The 19,337-nt window shown below is 46.8% G+C and overlaps 4 protein-coding genes across 11 annotated transcripts; all 4 read right to left on the bottom strand.

Moving 5' to 3' along the window:
• Position 1: 1 nt before the first annotated feature.
• On the bottom strand, positions 2–1,399 carry H257_17079 (hypothetical protein). The gene is made up of 3 exons (XM_009845744.1): positions 742–1,399; positions 571–690; positions 2–499 (listed from the first exon to the last, which is right to left on the bottom strand). The coding sequence occupies exons 1-3, from the start codon at positions 1,375–1,377 to the stop codon at positions 44–46; spliced, it is 1,212 nt and encodes a 403-aa protein (XP_009844046.1). The 5' UTR covers positions 1,378–1,399; the 3' UTR covers positions 2–43.
• Positions 1,400–1,647: 248 nt separating this feature from the next.
• H257_17078 (hypothetical protein) lies at positions 1,648–7,094 on the bottom strand. Of its 8 annotated transcripts, none has more exons than XM_009845742.1 (13): positions 6,592–7,094; positions 6,388–6,532; positions 6,049–6,319; positions 5,766–5,993; positions 5,599–5,713; positions 4,860–5,030; positions 4,643–4,792; positions 4,252–4,379; positions 3,904–4,132; positions 3,076–3,322; positions 2,514–2,677; positions 1,930–2,458; positions 1,648–1,865 (listed from the first exon to the last, which is right to left on the bottom strand). In XM_009845742.1, exons 1-13 carry the CDS (start codon positions 7,024–7,026, stop codon positions 1,756–1,758), a joined length of 2,922 nt encoding a protein of 973 aa, XP_009844044.1. In that variant the 5' UTR covers positions 7,027–7,094; the 3' UTR covers positions 1,648–1,755. The 8 variants fall into 8 exon arrangements, with proteins under 8 accessions (XP_009844044.1, XP_009844041.1, XP_009844038.1 ...); XM_009845739.1 differs by having other exon boundaries at positions 4,887–5,030; XM_009845736.1 differs by having other exon boundaries at positions 6,049–6,532.
• A 5,138-nt stretch (positions 7,095–12,232) lies between these two features.
• H257_17077 (hypothetical protein) lies at positions 12,233–13,733 on the bottom strand. Its single transcript, XM_009845735.1, has one exon. The coding sequence runs from the start codon at positions 13,700–13,702 to the stop codon at positions 12,341–12,343; it is 1,362 nt and encodes a 453-aa protein (XP_009844037.1). The 5' UTR covers positions 13,703–13,733; the 3' UTR covers positions 12,233–12,340.
• Positions 13,734–17,261: 3,528 nt separating this feature from the next.
• H257_17076 (hypothetical protein) lies at positions 17,262–19,332 on the bottom strand (the record flags this gene model as incomplete). Its single annotated transcript, XM_009845734.1, has 8 exons — positions 17,262–17,432; positions 17,513–17,533; positions 17,585–17,915; positions 17,969–18,321; positions 18,354–18,549; positions 18,651–18,837; positions 18,924–19,188; positions 19,246–19,332. The coding sequence occupies 8 exons, from the start codon at positions 19,330–19,332 to the stop codon at positions 17,262–17,264; spliced, it is 1,611 nt and encodes a 536-aa protein (XP_009844036.1).
• Positions 19,333–19,337: the final 5 nt, after the last annotated feature.

Raw genomic sequence — 19,337 nt, 5'->3', positions numbered from 1 at the left:
TTCGATTTACTACTATTAATCGAAAGAGTAGTGTGTTCTTTCCTTATGACTGCTTTAACCAGCCTTTGTTTCTGTCGCAAGTGGCTTCAAGCGCGTCCATGACAGACTTCGTCGTTGTATCGGAGTGGTCAATTCGAGAGCCCACGTCCACCCGAACCAACGACTTCATGCCCGCAAGTTCACTGGGCAGCACCGTAATGTTAGAGTCATCGAGCAGCAACGCTACGAGGGTGGTCAAGTGAGTCAGCTCCACTGGCAACGGAGAGCTGATGGGGTTGCCGCCAATGTTGAGGATCTCGAGATGCGTCAGGTTGCCGAGGAAGGGGGGCAAGGCCACGAGTCTGTTTTTCCGCAAGTTGAGGCTTCGGAGGGTCGACTGCGGACAGCACAAGGACGGTGGAATGGCCTTGATCTGGTTTGTGTTGGCGTCCAAGTCGGTGAGAAGCACCAAGTTGGTCAAGTCTGGCAACTCTTTGAGCGCATTTCGATACACTTGGAGCTATGAATAGTCCACACATGGTGTAGTTAGTAGGGTTGCGTACTAAATTTACTAGTACGAGTCTTTCTTACCTGCGTTAGCTGCGTACAGGTGACGAGGCTTGGAAACACCTTGAGCTTGTTGAGATATGCCGCGCATCGCTTGAGGTTGACCAGCTTGGTAAACGGTTCCAGCTGCGTGAGTGCATTGCCCTGTGACAACGTCAGCATCGTCGCAGATCCTAAAACATACCATTTTCGTACCGCGATATTCACGTCCGACAAATGGACGAGGTCGTAAAAGCCAGCGCCGAGACTGGTGAGTTTGTTGTTGAAAAAGTTGACTTCTTCGAGGGGGACGCAGCCCCCGAGGCTGTCGGGCAACGTCGCGAGTTGGTTTTTGAAGCAAACGAGTTTGGTGAGGGCGGTGCACGCCCCCAAGTCTGCCGGGAGAGCCGTCAATTGGTTCTCCGACACAATCAGCGTCTTGAGCCGCACGAGTTTGCATATCCCACTGGGCAGCTGCGCCAGTCGATTGTTGGCCACGTCGAGACGTTCCAGCTGGGCTAGCTCGCCAATCGCATCGTCCAAACTCGTGAGTTGGTTGTGGCTAAAGTTGAGCTCCATGAGCTGCGACAGCTTATACACGTGCGCTGGCATGGCGTCGAACGCGGGCAGATTGTGCTGGGCAAGGAACCCGGTAAAGTCGGCTTCCCTCGCCAACGACAGCTCCAACGTCGTGTCTGTGAACGCCTCCAGCATCGCGTTGACGTCGGCGTTGGTCATGTCGTGGTACGCAGGCGCGTCCGACATATGCCGACTCACGGGCTTGGCGTCAGATAGTCGCTTTTCCGTGCGAGAGTTTAGCTCGGTCTTGTCGCTGCTGGACCCGCTCCCCATGCTGCACCAACAGCCCCAGAAGGGTACGTATTATGGACGACACGTCGTCGTTGAAACGACTGAGTGACGAATGAGCTAGTCTATTTATAGGTCGAACGCCCATATTGTTGACATCCGTGAAAGCAACCGCTGGTGTGTGGAGTACACTGTAGTTAGGTACTGCACGTACGTACATACAGGACAATTGGTAGTCGTGGTATAAAGGGTTCTACTAGTATCGGTCATTGGACATGTGAAACCAGCTTGACATTTACTACAAAGTGGCATTGATAGCGACTAACGTGAACGCAAGGCATGCATGTATGCTTGCGTGCCCTAATATTAACTTTTCGTCGGCGCTACTGGTAGTATAATCTGTCTTATTCATTGTACTTTATTCTAACTATGATGGACACGCTGGACGTGGTCGACTAACACCACGGGGTCGGGCGTGAGGAAATCGCAGTATGGGCACATGTTTTGCTCGGGTGAGGGGAAGTTGACCGATCCTACAGACAACAAATAAGCATCCAACTTACTGTATAATATCCCCTCCACTAGTGTCAATAATACCTGGACGACATTGGCGACGTTGTGGCGTCGGGGGCGAACCCACATAGACTTGGTATGTACTTCGACCTCGTCTTCGCCGAGCCAATACCCACACAACAATCCCCACTAGCACAAGCGCCCCCCCCAGCGCTGCCACCAAAATGGTCATCCACGGCTGCCACACAACTCCTGAGGTCGTCAAGAGTGGAGCTGGAGATGGAGAATCGGCGGCGTTGTCCCCTGCTCGCGGCCCAATCAGTCCCGACGACGCCACGAGCGCGTACGGCTGCGATCGCCCGAGCAAGACGGCGAACCCCGCGACATGCACGTCCACGCGCAGCAGGTCGCCGTCCGCCGCCGCCGGCACGAGGGGCCACACGGTGTCGTACGCAACAGATACCATTTCCACGTTGTTGAGCGCGTCTTTGCCGCCGCCTTGTCCTGACATCGGATGGAATATCACTGTTGAATTGGGCACCGTGATGGACAAATCCAAGTCGTTCTGCAGCAACTTGGTCGCAAACAGAGTCCCCGGTGGGTCGTTCCATACCTACATATGTCCACACATATATATATATATAAATATAAATATATATAGATCGTACCAGCGTGGCGCGCAAGGTTTCATTGGGACGCATAATAAAACTGTACACGTGCTCGCCCTTGTGTGCGACGGCGGGCGAGTCGGACGCGGAGGTGTTGGGCAAAAATGTCAAGTTGGCATTTTGTCCAAACGTTGCCACGCTCGACATGTCAGGGAGACCGTAGCCTAATAGGAGATATAACATTAATATATAAGAGTATTATAATATTTATTTCCCCACAACCATAATCAGTCGAACATTATTCAACCTACACAGTCTACCACAAATTTGTCCAAACGATCGATGATTCAAAACTCAGAGTAAAAGAAAGTCTGAAGGCAAAATGAATTCATGAAAAGCTCAAGCTAATCAAATCACATCCTCTGTGGAATTTCAGCCAATCCAACAACCGGATTCAATAAAGTCCCTCCGCCGCTACGGGGCAGACACTAATATATATATATATATACTAAACCTTGCATACATAGTATATAGTTCAAATGCGATTGTTAATAGACTCAACAGTCCAAAATGACTTGGGAAAAAAAGCACAATATATATATATGTACATACATATATGTACCTTGCATGTTGTCGGGGTACTGGGTCAAGGGCTGCGCTTGGGATTCTGCCATTTTGCATGTGACTACCCCCTTGATGTTGTTGAGTCGCCGGGTGAGTCCCCGGGCGCTGTGGATCACTAGCGCCTTGAGAAGCGCCGCGGGGATCGATTTCATACCCACCGCCACGTTCTTCTCTCCATCCTTCCACCATCCATCTCGGAGCCATTCCGTCAGCAGCACGGCCATCCCCGCCACCAGCGGCGTCGCCTACAAGTCAACATGACATTTTTTAAAATGAAACTAGGAGAAGTCTGGATGCCAAACAATATGTAGTCGATATGATGTTGGCAATGTCGACCAATTGACAAGTAAACATTTGTCTACATTTCGGAGAATACAAAACAATGTGGTCATATATTGTCGATTTGATACAAATTTGGGGAGGGGGTGCAATCGAATCACGCCGACCAAACCGATCCACAATCGATCTGATTGGTTGAATTTCATTTAGAGGGTTTTGATTGGCTAATAATTTTGAGCTCATCTGAGGTAGCCAATCAAATCGATTTAAATTTCAACGAGAAACCACGCCACAATGAAATTTGACTCGAAAGCACGATATATCATATTTTTTATTTCCAAAAATAAATAAAAAACAAGGTTCAACGGATCGATTTGTATTTTATGTTTTGGAAACGGTGGCAAGAACAGAGTTTTGTTTCAAATCCAGACAGTTCCAACATATGACAACCAAAAATAATGTATTCATGTTGAAATACTTGACAAAGTGCTCCAGACCCACCGTAATATATATATATCGTGAAATATAAAACGGGCGAGTTCGTTACCTGGGACGTGCCTTGCAGCGGACACAGACGGGAGGTTTTTTCCATCGAGTTGCTTGCTTCGCTCCGCGCCGATACGACAAGTAGGCCTGGCGCCACCACGTCCGGCTTGATGCGGCCGTCCGTGGTCGGCCCCTGAGACGAAAACGACGCGACGCTCTGGGGGTTGAACACGGCCGGACACCCCAGTGACGACGCCAAACTCTCCACGGAACTCAGCGATGCCCCCACCCTACAAGATTATATCAGTCATGACCGACGAAATCATCGATTTTCCAATTATCTTTTAAATATTTTTATAGAAACAATCCAGGTCATTCTATAGAGTTTACGAATGTATGTATTTCGTACGTCAAAGCGTTCTTGGCACCGGCGGGAGATGCAATCGTGTGCGTGCCGTTGTCGCCCGAGTTTCCCGCGGCGATCACGAGCAGGATCTCTGGGTTGTTGTACACCAATTGGTCGAAATCCCTCGCTTGCTAGAAAAAAAAATAGTATCAAAACCATGGAATCCTCCTTCTATTTTAAAAAACTATATATATACTTGTTTAGATTTTGTTTTTTAAAAAACTGCATCAACATTATGGAAGAAATATTCATCCAAATCATGGAAACGAATCATCCATATTATATATACGATATTGTTACTCACCCAACTTATTAAAAATATTTACCAAACATATGGAAACTACTCATCCAAACGATCGTAAATATACCTCCAACTTTTAAAGTCCGTACGTACCCGAGTGTAGTCGTCGCCGGGAAGGCCCCACGAGTACGAGAAAATGCGCGCGCCGGCGCTCAGTTGGGGGCCCATATAGTCTCGGAGGTTCCACGGCGTGGCCAAGTCGACACGACATTTGATATTCGGTATGTTGGCACATCTCGGGTCCTGAAAACGCCAAAAAAGACCAAAATATGTCAGAAAAACTCGAAAATATCGGTGATCGTGTCTGTACTTGAGTGCCAATGTCGGTAAACGCAACCTTAGCGTTCGGGGCGAGCCCAACATTTGGCGACGTCTGGCTCCACGAGCTACCCGCGAGGATCCCAGTGACGTGGGTGCCGTGGCCACACGTGACAGTCTCTGATTGGTCCACTTTATCACCAATCACATGGTACAGCACCACCTACATACAGATATATATCGTCGTCAAATAGTGTGATTCGATCCAACGTCATGAAACGTTGTCGAACACGACTTGCCAAAAGTAGTACATTCGAAAAGGCCGAATGTTCAAAAGGGAGTTGGCCAATCGAATCACGTTGAGCTCAACTTTTCGGCCAATCAAATAGTCCCTTTGGCAAAAAAGCATACACGTGTACTAGTACTCCATATTATCGTACATGTACAAGCTTCGATATCCAACGGCATACACTAGGTTATGAATAACAGGGGAAATGAATCATTACACTTACAAACCACAAACGGATTGTATAGTAAGTCGCTATTCGAGTGCGAGAGGGTACTCTCATCTATTCGAATCGACGGAAGACTAAATCGATATATATCGACCAATCAAAACCCACGAATCAATTGGCCAATCAAATGATCCACTCACATTCCACAAAATCGAGTGAGACTTAGTATATGAAGATCTTTACATACAAAAGTTAGTACAATGCATCGATCTTCGATAGATTTGGCCAAGAATCAGCCACATATATTTTGGGGTAAAAGAAAGACAATATATATACCTTTCTCGCGTTCAGGTTGACAATATCAAATTCGCGGGGACTCGGCTGGTCGATCTGATCATGGTCCAAGTACAATCCCGAGTCGGTTACGGCCACCACGACGTCATTACCCAAACTAGAACAAGACCCTTGATACAAGAACAAATGTCGATATCAAGAAGCCTTACATGCCGCGGGATTGCGCGCCGAGCGTGCCCATGATATTCGCCGTGTCGGCATCCAAGTTGCGGCGGTGGTGAGATGGAGGCGATGGCGGCAACTGGGTCTCGAAGAGGCGGCGGTGCTGGGTCACATACAGCACCATGGGGTTCTCACACAGCCACAAGAGGGTGTGCACCCAGGTGCGGAAGTTCTCAAACGGCCGCAGCGTCAGCACGTTGACTTGTTCATCATGGCTAGTGCTTTCAGTGAGCAGACAAACACTCTTGAAGCCAGAAATGATGGTCTTACGGAAGGGATAGCACGTCCACAACGCCTGTGACGCGCTCGAGCCCAGCGTTGAGTCGACTGACCAGCGTCGCATTGAGCGCGACGTCGTCGAGGAACGCAATGGACACGGCCGGCGACGCCATCAACATGGACGAGGACGAGGCCGCGAAAGAGCGCGCGAGCGGACTCAACTTCATGAACGGCGGCAAGAGCGCGGCGTGGTAAACGCATGCGAGGCCTTGGATCGCGGCCATGTCGGATGCAGTCGCGTGGACGACTGCCACCGTGCTGCCTACGAACGTGTGTCCATCTTCTTTATGACGACAGACAGGATGATGTTGGTTGGTGAAGACAGTATACCGGCATCCACTTCGTTGCTTCGACTTAGTAGTCGCAATGGGGACGAAGGATGCAACAGCGACTGGATTCGGGGGATGCACAGGTGTTCCTCATGCGATCGTCGCAGCTTGACTAACGTCGGCAATGCCTCGGTCGGCGGAGCGGTCTACATGGAGAGAATGAGCGAGCGTGGGAGTTGAACGGGATAGGAAGGGGAGTAGTTACCTCGACGGATGCAGACGTGAAGGAAGCTGTGGTCAACGAACATGCCGTCAGCATGGGGTCGCATCCTTCCAAGACAAGGTCCATCGTCGCTTGGAACTGCGCCCAAAACTCGGCCAACTCGGCGCCGTTCGGGGTCACAGGAAAGGACAGCATGGGATTCACGGCCGTGGTATTGCCGGAGCGGCATAGAATCAACTGGAGAGGGTCGACATCACCGTCCATCAAGAGTCGGGAATGAGGACACGACGTCGCACACGAAGCATGGTTGGTGGGGTTGTACGCCGAGCAGTGGTAGTCGCACCATGCAGTGTCGGACGCAAACGTCCACGCCGCCGACTCGACGGGTTCGCCGTAGCATAACGAAGCGCTGAGCAGCATGACTGCCCCCACTTGAACAACGAGATGGTGCCCGCACAGACGGCGGCGGATTCCCATAGGTGATCGATTGTGTGTCAGTTGGACACTAAAGGCGACACTCGCCTTTAACCCGTTTGTTATTCGTGTATCCTGTGAATTCGAAGTTTTGGTGTAACACAAGGAGACCATGTCTCACATGTGCAGCATCCTGTCGCATCCTTGTGATGCCATCGGCGTATGTCCCGCGCTTGTTCCCTTGCATGTGCATGCAGGAAACGATGCTGAAGGAACTCCGTCGCCGCGCTTCCTCCCGCAGCAGCCTCAGGCGCTTGTGGCATTTGGCGTTCGTACTTCGAAGCAACTGTGTGGCGTAGCCATGTTGAGCCGGCTATTTCGTCCATGTATTTTGACCAAATCCCGTACTCTCCATACTCTGCCATCTGGTATGATTGGTTGAAACGCATGAAGACCCAACTTGACGGCAAGGTACTGTACCTTTTCAGACCTTTCAGTGAAGGGTCTAGAAGGATACAAGGATGAAGTCAATGCTTTCTAACAGGCTTCCGAGAAAATAATACGTAGTAGTAGATATATTGCGACCTTCGATATCTTGAACGATGGTACTAATAATACTGGTACTCAGGAGTATACTATCGATATCTCATAACGTTACTAAGTCTTAGTATTTGTTCGAAGTACTTATATAATAACAGTAAACTTCCCCTAACTGAAAGTCTATTAAGTTCGAAACCTATTGTCGATTTGATACAAATTTGGGGAGGGGGTGCAATCGACCAAACCGATCCCCAATCGATCTGATTGGTTGAATTTCATTGAGAAGGTTTTGATTGGTTAATAATTTTGAGGTAGCCAATCAAATCGATTTAAATTCCAACGAGAAACCACGCCACAACACAATGAATTTTCACTCGAAAGCACAATATTTGAAGCCAACTTTTTTCGAGTAATACTCACGAAGAAACCATTCTTTACACGTAGGCACTTTTTTGGAGTTCACGCCGACTTGATATACAGTACGCAGGTGCGACCAATTATCGAAATCATTCTTGTTACATCGAAGTACAAGATATATTCTCTCAGAAGCCTGCTTTCTACCGTATCCTTATGGTGCAACTACGACGCGGACTAGCCCCACAAGCGAAATGCGTGAAAACGCCGTGTCCAGTGCTCATCGTTGCCGCCCACTTGGATGATGCTCTCTGATCTTGCCTTTAGTGGAACCTGATCGCTTTTGAGCTTTGTCCATACATTCGGGTAAACACTTTAGCGCTGGGTTGAACTTTTGACGTTGGAGGAACCCGCCGTCACTAAACAGAGGGTACATGTTTGTGTCACGTCCTTACTTCGTTGAAGGGGTTCGAAATAATTACTCGAAGTAATTTCCCTGAAAAATACACCTGTATTCCATGATCAAATAAATAGCTCACTTTGTCACCAACAAAGAAGGATTGTGCTTTTCACTCGTTTTGGCTATTCACACCGTAAACCTGGGTGTTTGTTACATCAACCCCAGTGTTTTAGATAAGCCGTACAGTGATTTAGGATTACGTTTCGCTACAGAATGTAATTATAGTGAGGTCATTTATGCAACTCCCTCGCTTTTGCACATTTGAAAAATGCAAATCGAAGTTTTATCTGCTATTCTCGGGACCAAATTGCACAATGCACTCGTCATCATGAACATCTTTTGATATTACAAATGACACATTACGCCGAAGTTCTACTGTACAGCAATGTACGTAGGGTGTCACATCGTAGAAAACCACGCCATCTTCTTGTTCCATCGAATAGTACATGCTACCTGCATGTACTACGCGATGGAAGAACAGCCAAGGTGTTTTGGTCACTTCAGCATCACATGTGATTATTATTGCTCAGAATTATTTGGCATTTATAAAACACCAGTGAATTAGCTAAAACACCTAGGTATTTGTTCAACTTTGTAACACAGTTACAGCAGTAGTACCACTCTTTTAGCCACGTAAGTTAGGGGAGGGAAAACAGCTCAGTGTAGAGCCTCGGTTTCTTAACTCAAAGGTCGTGGGTTCGATCCCAGGCCTCCCCGGATTATTTCCGCGAGGATTTATCCGTCGTGTGGGAATCCGGATAAGGGCTGAGTAAGAAGAGGAGGACCGAACTTTGAAGAGGATCGGTCGAAGCACGAGGTATGAAGCGTTGAGAGAAGTAAAAACCGAAGTTTACACATCGAGCAGGCGCGTTACAAATTGGCGAAGCGTTTCCATAACATGTGGTTCTAGTATCGGCCCTCGCGGAGGAATGCCTTAACAGTAAATGTAAAAAGGATAATCCAAACTGTCAATTAACCACGTAAAGCAGACGCCAAAACTAGTGCAAAGCACAATAATTCATTTTCCTGTCCACTCAGAGTAAGTTATGCGGTTATTAATATATGGATTTCGAATACCCGTGGTAACATTAGTATATATCTTGCGTCATCCCAACATCATCCAACATAAATATTAGGTCATATCCTAATTAGTACAGATGAGAGTAAATTAGGATGATGCAAGGTTATCCCATGCAGTTTTTACAAGTTGAATTTGGAATTATTGCAGCATTTTTATAATCCTTACTGTTAGTCCAAGCGCAATAGTTAGATTCAAACACAAGTCAATTTCAATGTTTGTAATTGAAGTAATAAAATTTTAAAGTTGTCCACTCGAAACAGTAAATCATTGATTTGCCGAAATTTAGACTTAATTAAAGTATTATAAAAGGGCAGAGCAAACGATACAAATATCGATTTATACAGTTACTATTCGTTTATAAAGTAATTAATTATTGTAGGTTTAACGTACCTCCAAATAAGGTTGAAACTCCATAAAATAATTGCTGGAATAGTATTAACTTACTAAGGGTTTCATTGTTGCGGTCAATAATTTTATCCAATCATATCAATTCTGACATTCGATTGGGCAAGAAGTTCGGCAAATCAATGATGCATTGGCAAATCAATGATTGTTTACGTTAGAAAAAACTTCGGGTGTACGTAGTACGGATAATTGGATACTTATCCGGGCGGGTATCAGCGGGATGTCCCCAAAATCTTCAGTTATTGGGATATTGCGAATTTGGCGGTTTCGAAACTAGTCATAGAAAGACCATGATCTTATCTTCAATTCGCTCTGATTTACTCCAATTTTGGGCAAAAAATGCATGAAATATTGACAAAATCGCAGGGACTGTCAGCAACTGAGGCTCCTTTTGTCATCAAAGCGTACACTTACTTCACTCAAATAAAAGTCTTATAACACACAAGGGCTTAAATGAAGACTTAGATACTGTGTTGTGCGGAGTAGATGGTGGAGAACGATGTGTGTCGATCGATGGAGGAGTTCCTGCTTTGGGCAAGTCGCTTGATGATTCCGTGAACTTTGGTCATCCAATAAGATGATGTGTTAATGGTAATTATAGCCAATCAGTGAAGACGAATCAGAATTTTTAGTAGATACTAGCACCTACTAACACAATTTAGGTGTCATTTCCATCAACACATTTTCCGCTCAAATTTAGAAGGCGACGGTGACCCTGGCTATTCATCACGTCAATGCAACCCATTTCAAGTGTAGCCTGAAGAAATATTATTCGAAAGAGACATTGACATTGCTTCAGTAATAACGAAGTTACACTGTCCTATCTGATGCATCTTCCCAAAAGGCCCCTACAATAGTAACTGATGCACCAAATTTCCGGGATAACGTACATTTATCCGAAATTGTACCGGATACAACAAATGCTATTCGGGAAAATCGAAGTTTATGTAATTTTATTGCAAAATATACTGTCGCCGCGGTGGAGATGCTCTAACGTTAAGGGTAAAAGATAATTGACGAAACAATACTTCGAAGTAATTAACAACGAAATATAGAAAATAAGGCGCCGGACATTTTCAATACTACTCGTACGTAGTAATTGATTGTTGGGGGTCTTGAGATCCAACAGCACCAACACAATGTACGATGAACGAGGGAATTAATTTTAATCTGCACTTTGACTGTGAATCCGAAGTCCACCTACTTCCTCGAAGTATTATTATACATAGTACTATTAATAGTACTTACTTCGAAGTAATAAATTCGGGAACATGTCCGAAACTGAGTCGTATCTGGACAAAATATTTTCGCAATCCAAAAAATTGTCGATCAATACTTTTTGGTTTTTTATGAAAATGAGTGCCAGACAGAACGGACTATCCCAGGTTTAGAGGATCCACGCCTCAAAACTCGCATCCATGTCTGAGTTATGCCGGAAAGCGTGAACGATTGCGTTATTTGGAAAATTTGGGTAATGACCAATAAAAAGCTCGGAATATCTTGAAACATGGACAGAAATATTAAGACTGACCGGACAACATTTAATATTAATACCAACCTTGGATACTATGGTTAATATAATATAATTGTTGAATTAAAGCGTGGATGCCATTGGGATGACATTATTGGATGAAATTGGATGAAGTTGTTGGATGAAACCTACTAACTGTTACGTAGTAAAGTACTTCGAAGTAGTGACCAAGCCTTACGTTGGCTCTGAATGCCAAGGAGGCCGTCGGCGCAAGCGCGGCCGTACGAGAGCCCGGATCTAAGCTTCCCACTTCACCGAATGATCTAGCTGTTCTTCTTGTCGGGCCGCACCCAGACAAGGCCTGTACTGTATGCAATGTGCTCCAAACAACACAATCAAAATTCGGCAAATCAAGGATTGTTTACGTTACTATGGTGCACGTCATCTAAAAACTTCCAACTGGCCAAATTGAAGAGTGGAGGTTTTATTGTTTAACGTGCAATTAATGTAGTTAAACCCAAAATCTAGATACGTTAAATACCGATTTCATGCGTTTTATCACTGGAGTGGGAGGTTAAAGGTCCCCCTTGCCTCCGGATATTAAATACGGATAAGAGTCACATACAAAAATCAAGATACATTTGAGCGGCCACCCCTATGGCCAAATATCCAAGCGCCCATGTAAAATACCACTAGTTTAAATATCTATTTCTGGACCAATTCATCACCAAATTTGAATCTGAGACGTAGAATTTCTTCACCACATTGAGATCTGTCGATTCTACGTCTCAATTTGCTGCAATTTTGAGTAATGAATATGAAATAGAAGTCAGAAAATTTTGTGAAAAGTTGGTAGTTTATAGATGACGTGCACCATATAATAGTATACTAGTATGTCCGAGCGGGTTAACTGTAAATTCCTGAAATATAAACTGGTTGAAAACAGGTTACAGTAAACTGGTTTTACAGCTTAGTATTAACGTTAGTAGTACGCAATAACTAAACCGAATGTCGTCAACGTTGATTAGTTACATCGGTTGTCGTAGTAGGCACCAGGAGCGCGTTCTTACATGGCAGGGAATTCACGGATGAACTCGTTGGACACGTCCTTGAGATGGTCCACGACTTCGCCGAGGCCGGCCCAGAAGCCCGTCTCGTGGTACGGCACCGCGAACTGCTTGCACAAGGACTTGACAAGCACGTTGAGCTGCGCCAGGTTATGACGGGGCACGGTCGGGAACAAGTGGTGGTCCACCTGGTAGTTGAGTCCGCCGCAGAACCAGTCCACGAGGAACGTCGGCGAGATGTTGCGCGTGGTGAGCACCTGGAGCTTCCAGAAGTCGGGCTTGTCGGCGCGATCGTACACGGCCATGCCGTTGTGTCCAATGCTGAACACGAGCGCAAGGAATAACCCACATGATGCTTGGCTGACCCACAAGAACGAGATCGCTTGGACGAAGGACATGCCCGAAAAGTACACCAACGCCACGTTCCATGTGTAGTACAGCACCAACCCACTGCGTTCGAGCACGGGGTACTGGAGCGGGTCAAACGTGCCGCCCGGTCCGATGCTGCGGAACGCATACAGGTACGACTGGAACACCCAACTCACGCGCGCGAACAAGAGGATGGGAAAGTACAACGCCGCTTGGTGTTTGATGAAGAAGGGCCCCCACGACCCCTTTTCCACCTCCTTGGCCATCTTGAGCGACCACGCCAACACCGGCATCGTGTCAATGTCGGGGTCGCCGTGGTATCCGTCGACAGGGTCCGTGTGCAAGTTAGGGATGGCATGATGGGTGTTGTGCTTGTTCTTCCACCACTGGCATGAGAACCCTTGCCACAAGTTGCCCACCATTACGATGCACAGGTCGTTCAACGTGTGGTTGTCAAACACTTGCTGGTGGCCGTAGTCGTGCGCCAACCACCCACATTGCTGGTAGAAGAGACCGAGGATCACCGCCGCGACCATGATCACGGCCGTGCTGGTCGTGTTGAAGCAGATGAACGCCGAGAGGAGACCAATGCTCAACGTGGATAGTGTCTTCCACAAGTAGTAACCCTTGCTGGCGTTGTACAGTCCCAAGCGCTTCACGTCAAGTCGAAGCTTGCGGTATGCGGCAACAAACTCGTTCTGCGTCTTCTTCGCTTCCTCCGTCAAGGTCGGGTCCACAATTTGCGTCGACTCGTCCACGTCACCGATGTAGTACTGTTCGAGCAACTTGAGGGCTGACGACGGATGGAACACGGCAAATGCGTCCGTCGCGTCCTCCCCCGCCTGCGTAAACATGACCGCCCCACCGGGGTGCGTGTCGAAGTGGGAGATGTCGTAGACCTTGTGGTGGATCACGATCCACGCATCGTCCGCCTTGTTGTGTTCACGGACCGCCGCCCACGTGAGCTTCTTGGATCCTGGCTTGAGACACATACGTTCCTTCCCTACCGCAAATCGATGACTGAATCATGGGCCACCCTCTGTCACGTTGTCCGCGTGTTTGACTTGGTTCCTGCAACATTACACAATGTACGACATACATGATGTACGTGTCCGTACGAATTGTCAGCGAAATGGATGGTCCAAATTGTATGGAAAGTGGACGTACGTACATAGTACATAATGTACGACTCTCGTACGAGCAGGCATCATCAACGCGCGTGACCTGCGTCACGAGATGGACCAATCAGCGGCAAGTGACAAAACACGATGGTGTCGATTTTGACAATTGCCGAGTATAATAATCATGCTCGAAGATACACATGTACCGGCGGTATACATACCACTGGCAGTAGATGAGAGGAAGGCAAGGCACGCCTCCACCCTCAATGGGCCCATTCCCTCTGTACGTCGGCAATGCCTAACTCGCTGCGATACATTGAGACGAGTTCCGTGTCATCTCAATGTAACGTTATAGCTGTGGTAGCTCATAAGCTACATCCAAGGTCGTGTGATGAATGTCGTCTCGTACATTGCGATAAAGTCCACATGGACTTGCTATTATTCCTTGTGGTGGAACCTGCTGGTGTTTGCTCCATGTGTGACGTCGGCAAGTCGAGTGTTTTGACCTTGGGTGGTCGGCACAAGGCAAAGACAGCGGTCGCAGCTGCCACTTGGCGTCGCCACACATACCGTGTAACGTATATTGGTTTAGACAGCCATATAGATTTGGACTCCTCTGTAAAATTATATAATTGGATTATTACACTTGATTATTGTAAGCATATTGAAATTTACACTATCCGTATCCGGATACTTGCCCCGCCACTGTCTAAATCTATATATGTTACACGGTATTGCTTAACGTTATTCCGTCGGTAGTCTGTTAGCGGTAGGAAATGAATTCACATGAAAGGCGACAGGAACCATACAGTATTTGAGTGATCCAGTCAAACCCGTGTCGACGACGACGTCGTCCAGACATGGTTTAAGCTCTTGAGATACCGCTAGCGATGATTTGCTTAGGAAGACGAAGTGCATGCGTAGAAGTCAGATGGAGGATATACATGCAGAGGGGAGCTTCGTTGCTGTGAGGACTCAACCCATCATGACACTGTCATAGCGGCGATCACGCAAAATACAGGCGCTGAGCCCATCCTGCCACGACAACGGCTCCAGTGGTGATGATGATATTCTCCAGAACAATGGCAGGTCGACCGTCGTTTTAACTACTTCCTCTGTTCGCATATACCGCCGACATATCACCTTTTCACTACTATTTCCAAATTACAAGCAACATTTGCCAATAGTGAATTCAAGTGTTGTAAACTATCCGGACGTTATCCGTACGTTCTGGGTGAACCACTTCTCAAGTCCCTAATAAATATAAAACTCAAAGATCTGATATTTGTATTTTTATAAAAGTGCGAAAAAACGAAGCAGTTTTTGAGCATAAAGACGTGCTTTTCGAGCTTTTCCGTCAAAGAACTTTACCTCCCGTTTTTGATACTCTTTCAAATGTGGTTCGATTCATCAAATTTGGATCAAAATTGAATATGTAGGCTCACTGAGAAGTCAAATGTCGGCTCTAATATCGAACAGAGGAAGTACAGTACAGTAAGGTAACGCATCAATCATCCGAACGGTTTTTGAAGCAGATTTTGTCGAATTTTTAAAGTCTGAGTGCTTGGGATTACCATTTTATTATATTGAGCTTTTAGCATTGAAAGAAAATATAATTCAAGGGCTATATTTTACATATGAAGCAACTGCGATTTGGCATGATTTGATATCTGTAGGCAAATTAATATGACGAAACAAAAGCATGATGAATTTTAACGTGCACATATTCCCCGAACGGTTTCAAACATGAGGAGATTTGTATATATTGAATTATAATACGAATTAAAATTCGATTCAATATAATACTGGCATTCTCCACTGGATTCAAAGCTGTATTACTAGTAATTAAATTTGGATCAAATTTAAAAACAACGAGTAAAACGATTCACTGCGCTTTTGCCATTTCGCTGGGGCCGCATGAAGGTCCTCGATGGAATGCCACTCGCCGTTGGTCTTGACGCGTTTGCGCACAACCGGCTTCGCAGGTAAGAACAGAATGTCTTCGCGTACCCCTTGTCTTGATACACGATCCCGTGCCAACGGCGTCCTTGATTCCATTCGCTTTTTACATGTACATGCGAGAGAACTTACGAGGCAACGACATCGGCCACAAACACCACAGGTACGAAATCAATTTTGAACCAATTGGGGGTCTTACTGCTCACCGTTGGTTTGGAAAGGTCAACAAACGTCGAAGCGATGGCAATCGCCTTCAACCGAGGCAACATCCACGAGCTTGACGCCCATACCCACAGTCAAGTATATGCTGCTAAATCATTACTTCGTATTAATTTAGTTTGGCGTGATTATAATTGGTTGGGTTTTCGTGTGAACTCCAAGTAGTAATTACTGCCATGAATATTATCACTACCAATCAGTGATGTTTACGCCAAATTAGAGTAATCTGATTGGATAAAACTCGAATCGTTCGGAAGTTTCATGCCGTTCAGAAGATTGATGCACTACCTTAGTACTACTACCTCTGTCCGAAAATGATTGCACGAATGGACATTTCAGGTGTGAAATTAGGGTACTCTCACAAATTAGGAGTACTTTTGAATACAAAATTTCAAATGGAATCCAATTAGAGCCCCCAAAGGTCCTAAATAGGAATGACAGCTGATTTCTCCACGAAAAACAGTGGGATCATTTTTGACTGTGCTCACGTATAAGTTTTGTAAATTTATATTTGTCAAACCCTATTTATACAGGTATCGAATATATTTGTGGTAAAGTGTCCGTGCAATAAACTGTATAATATAATAAATTGTACCGTAAACTTACACTCGTGCAATCACAGGTAGTAGTACTATTATTAATAATAGTATGTACACATCATGTACACATCGGATAAAGTTGCGCGATGTAACCGGACAATTCTACACTGATAATAATACTACACCATTTCCCGTTCAAATTGAACTGGAAATTGATTTCAACTTGAACGGGAAGTGGTGTAGTAGTACCTACTATTAATACAGTGTACTTCAAGCAGTATACTATTAATAGTATTGTATTGGATTGTTCATATAATCAATATATTACGTATTAATAATTGTAAGTATTCCAATATACGTAGTACTACGTATTAATAGTATTATGATATTAATATATTATTGTCATTGTGGATTGTTGTACGACCTCTGAAATCTGACTTTTAGGTGGACATCTGGACATTTGGAGTGCTCATGTACGAGTTATCAGTCGGTACGCCGCCACTTGAAGCCACAGACACCACATCCCCATACAACCGCATTCAATCCGTGGATTTGCGATGTTTATTTCCATCAAAGCGAGGGATTTACTCCATATCAAAGACCCGATCCATTGCCTGCCGTTGGAGATCATTCTCAAGCACCCGTGGATTATACCACAAACGCCTTAATATTGTTAAGATCAATATATATTCTCAAAATAGCTAAATTATGTACTAACTACCATGGCGTGCCATGGGCTCCAATTCGAGTCGACGGCGCAAGTCCTCCATGACAGTGTCCCACGAAACCTTGTGGGACTCCTCAAATGGGAGTTGAACCTGATGCTTTGGCACGTTCATCGCAGCCGTCCATTCGACAACTGTCTTGGTCAAGGCCTCCAGTTGCTGACCGGATTTACCAGCCGATTGGTCGCAGTGGGCTCCCAATTGCACCTTGGTGCATCTTGGAGTGATGACGCTCGTACTGCATCGTTCACGCCAACAACCTACGAAAGGGCACAATGATGCTTGGTGGAAAGATAGAAGTGGAAACGTACTGCAAACATTACGTAGCCGACCCATAGGATGCGCCACATGGTCTCCCACACAAGGCTGAGATACGAGCGGCGGCGCCCGACTTGGACGGACGGACGTGCGCCATCGATGTGATCAGCAGGAGCAGTAGCGTTGTTGGTAGCAACCGACTGATCCGGGGAGATTACGGCCTTCCTTTCGTTCTCTGTGGGTACTATGGTTCGGTTGATAGATGAGGGAACACAAAACTTGGGCAGCGGAAGGCTGTGTGCTGGAGGGCCGGTGATCGCCAATGCTGCCGAAAGAGGTTGGACCATCGCAGGATGGATCTTGCTTGGCGGCGAGTCTCTGTCGCTATGACGTTGTCAATTATAGACGACAAACCGTCTATCGAGTTCAGAATGGACCGGCCCCGGGTCGAGTCAAGCGTTGGCACATCAATCACCGATGAGGTCGATGACAACGCCAAATCATCCCAGCTGTTGTCGAATTGGGTGGCCACGGCAGCCACCGCCGGCTCACGCCAATCGTTGTCAGCACCGTCATCATGGGCATCGACTTCAATCATAGACTCACTCCAGTCCAGCTGGTCGCCGCTTTGAGGGGGCGACAACTCTGTAATGAGCACCGTCGACAAGTCATCCCAGCTGTCGTCGAGTTTGTTGGCCACGGCAGCCATCGCCGACTCACGCCAATTTTCGTCTGCGCCGTTGTCTTCATCTTCAATAGTCTCGACACGCTCCAGTCCAGCTGGTCGCCGCTTCGAGGGGGGGATGAGTCCCCAATGAGCACCGTCGACAAATCATCCCAGGCGTTGGCGACGTCGCCTTCGTCACCCTCAGGGATGACGCACAACATACTCGCTTCAGTTGCCACCTCTTCAGGCTGTCGACCTGTTGTAGCCAAGAGGGACTCTGGGTACTCGGCCATGGCCAGCTCCAACAGATCCGTGTCCACTACATGCCGTAGCTCGGCAATGCATTCCTGCCTACAACGTTGCCATACATTTACACTGTCAGATTAGCTATCCTTCGATGATAAGATAACTATCTATGGCTCCAAGAATGTTCCGAATAGTTGCCGCCATACCCGTATTCGCATAACAGACAGAGCGCCATCCGGCCGTGGGTTTGTACTGCAACATTGTGGTCTCGCAAAGTCTTGAGAATGAGTCGACGGGGCGGAATGTACACCTCACGGCTCATGACATTGTCGACATCCCCATGACGAAGCACCAGCTCCACCAGCGACAAGCACATCATGCGCAAGGCATCGTCTAGTCAGGTGAGCTTAGGTACGTGGAAGGGTAAAGTGCACCACCGGTGTCAATGGACCTAGTAGTACTAGCAGTAGCAGTCGCACCTTGCTTGGCGTGGTGATACGTCTTCTCCAATATGACGATGGCGAACCGGCTGGCTTTGGCCATGCAATCCAGACAATGGCGCGCGGCCGTTGCGATCACTTTCGTCTGCTTCTTCTTGATCGCCATCAACAAGATCGGGACAAGCAGCGCTTCCACGACGCACGTAAACGACGCGCCGCACGCCCATGCTAGCGCGCCCAGCAGGCCACACGTTTGCTTCACGACTGCGGGCCTGTGGTCGGCCAACTCGACGCGGAACGCGTCCTGCAGATACGGAGATCACGTACGACTCAGTGAGGATACACGTAGATGGATGTATACCGTCATGCTAGTGATCTTCAGCACCGCTTTGGCAGGGACGACTGCGTCCCTCGATAGGTCGCCGGCGGCAGCTTCAAGTTGTTTCATGGACG

The sequence above is a fragment of the Aphanomyces astaci genome (genome assembly GCF_000520075.1).
Source record: "Aphanomyces astaci strain APO3 unplaced genomic scaffold supercont1.97, whole genome shotgun sequence".
Taxonomy (NCBI): domain Eukaryota; phylum Oomycota; class Saprolegniomycetes; order Saprolegniales; family Verrucalvaceae; genus Aphanomyces; species Aphanomyces astaci.
This window is presented reverse-complemented; position numbering and strand designations above follow the sequence as displayed.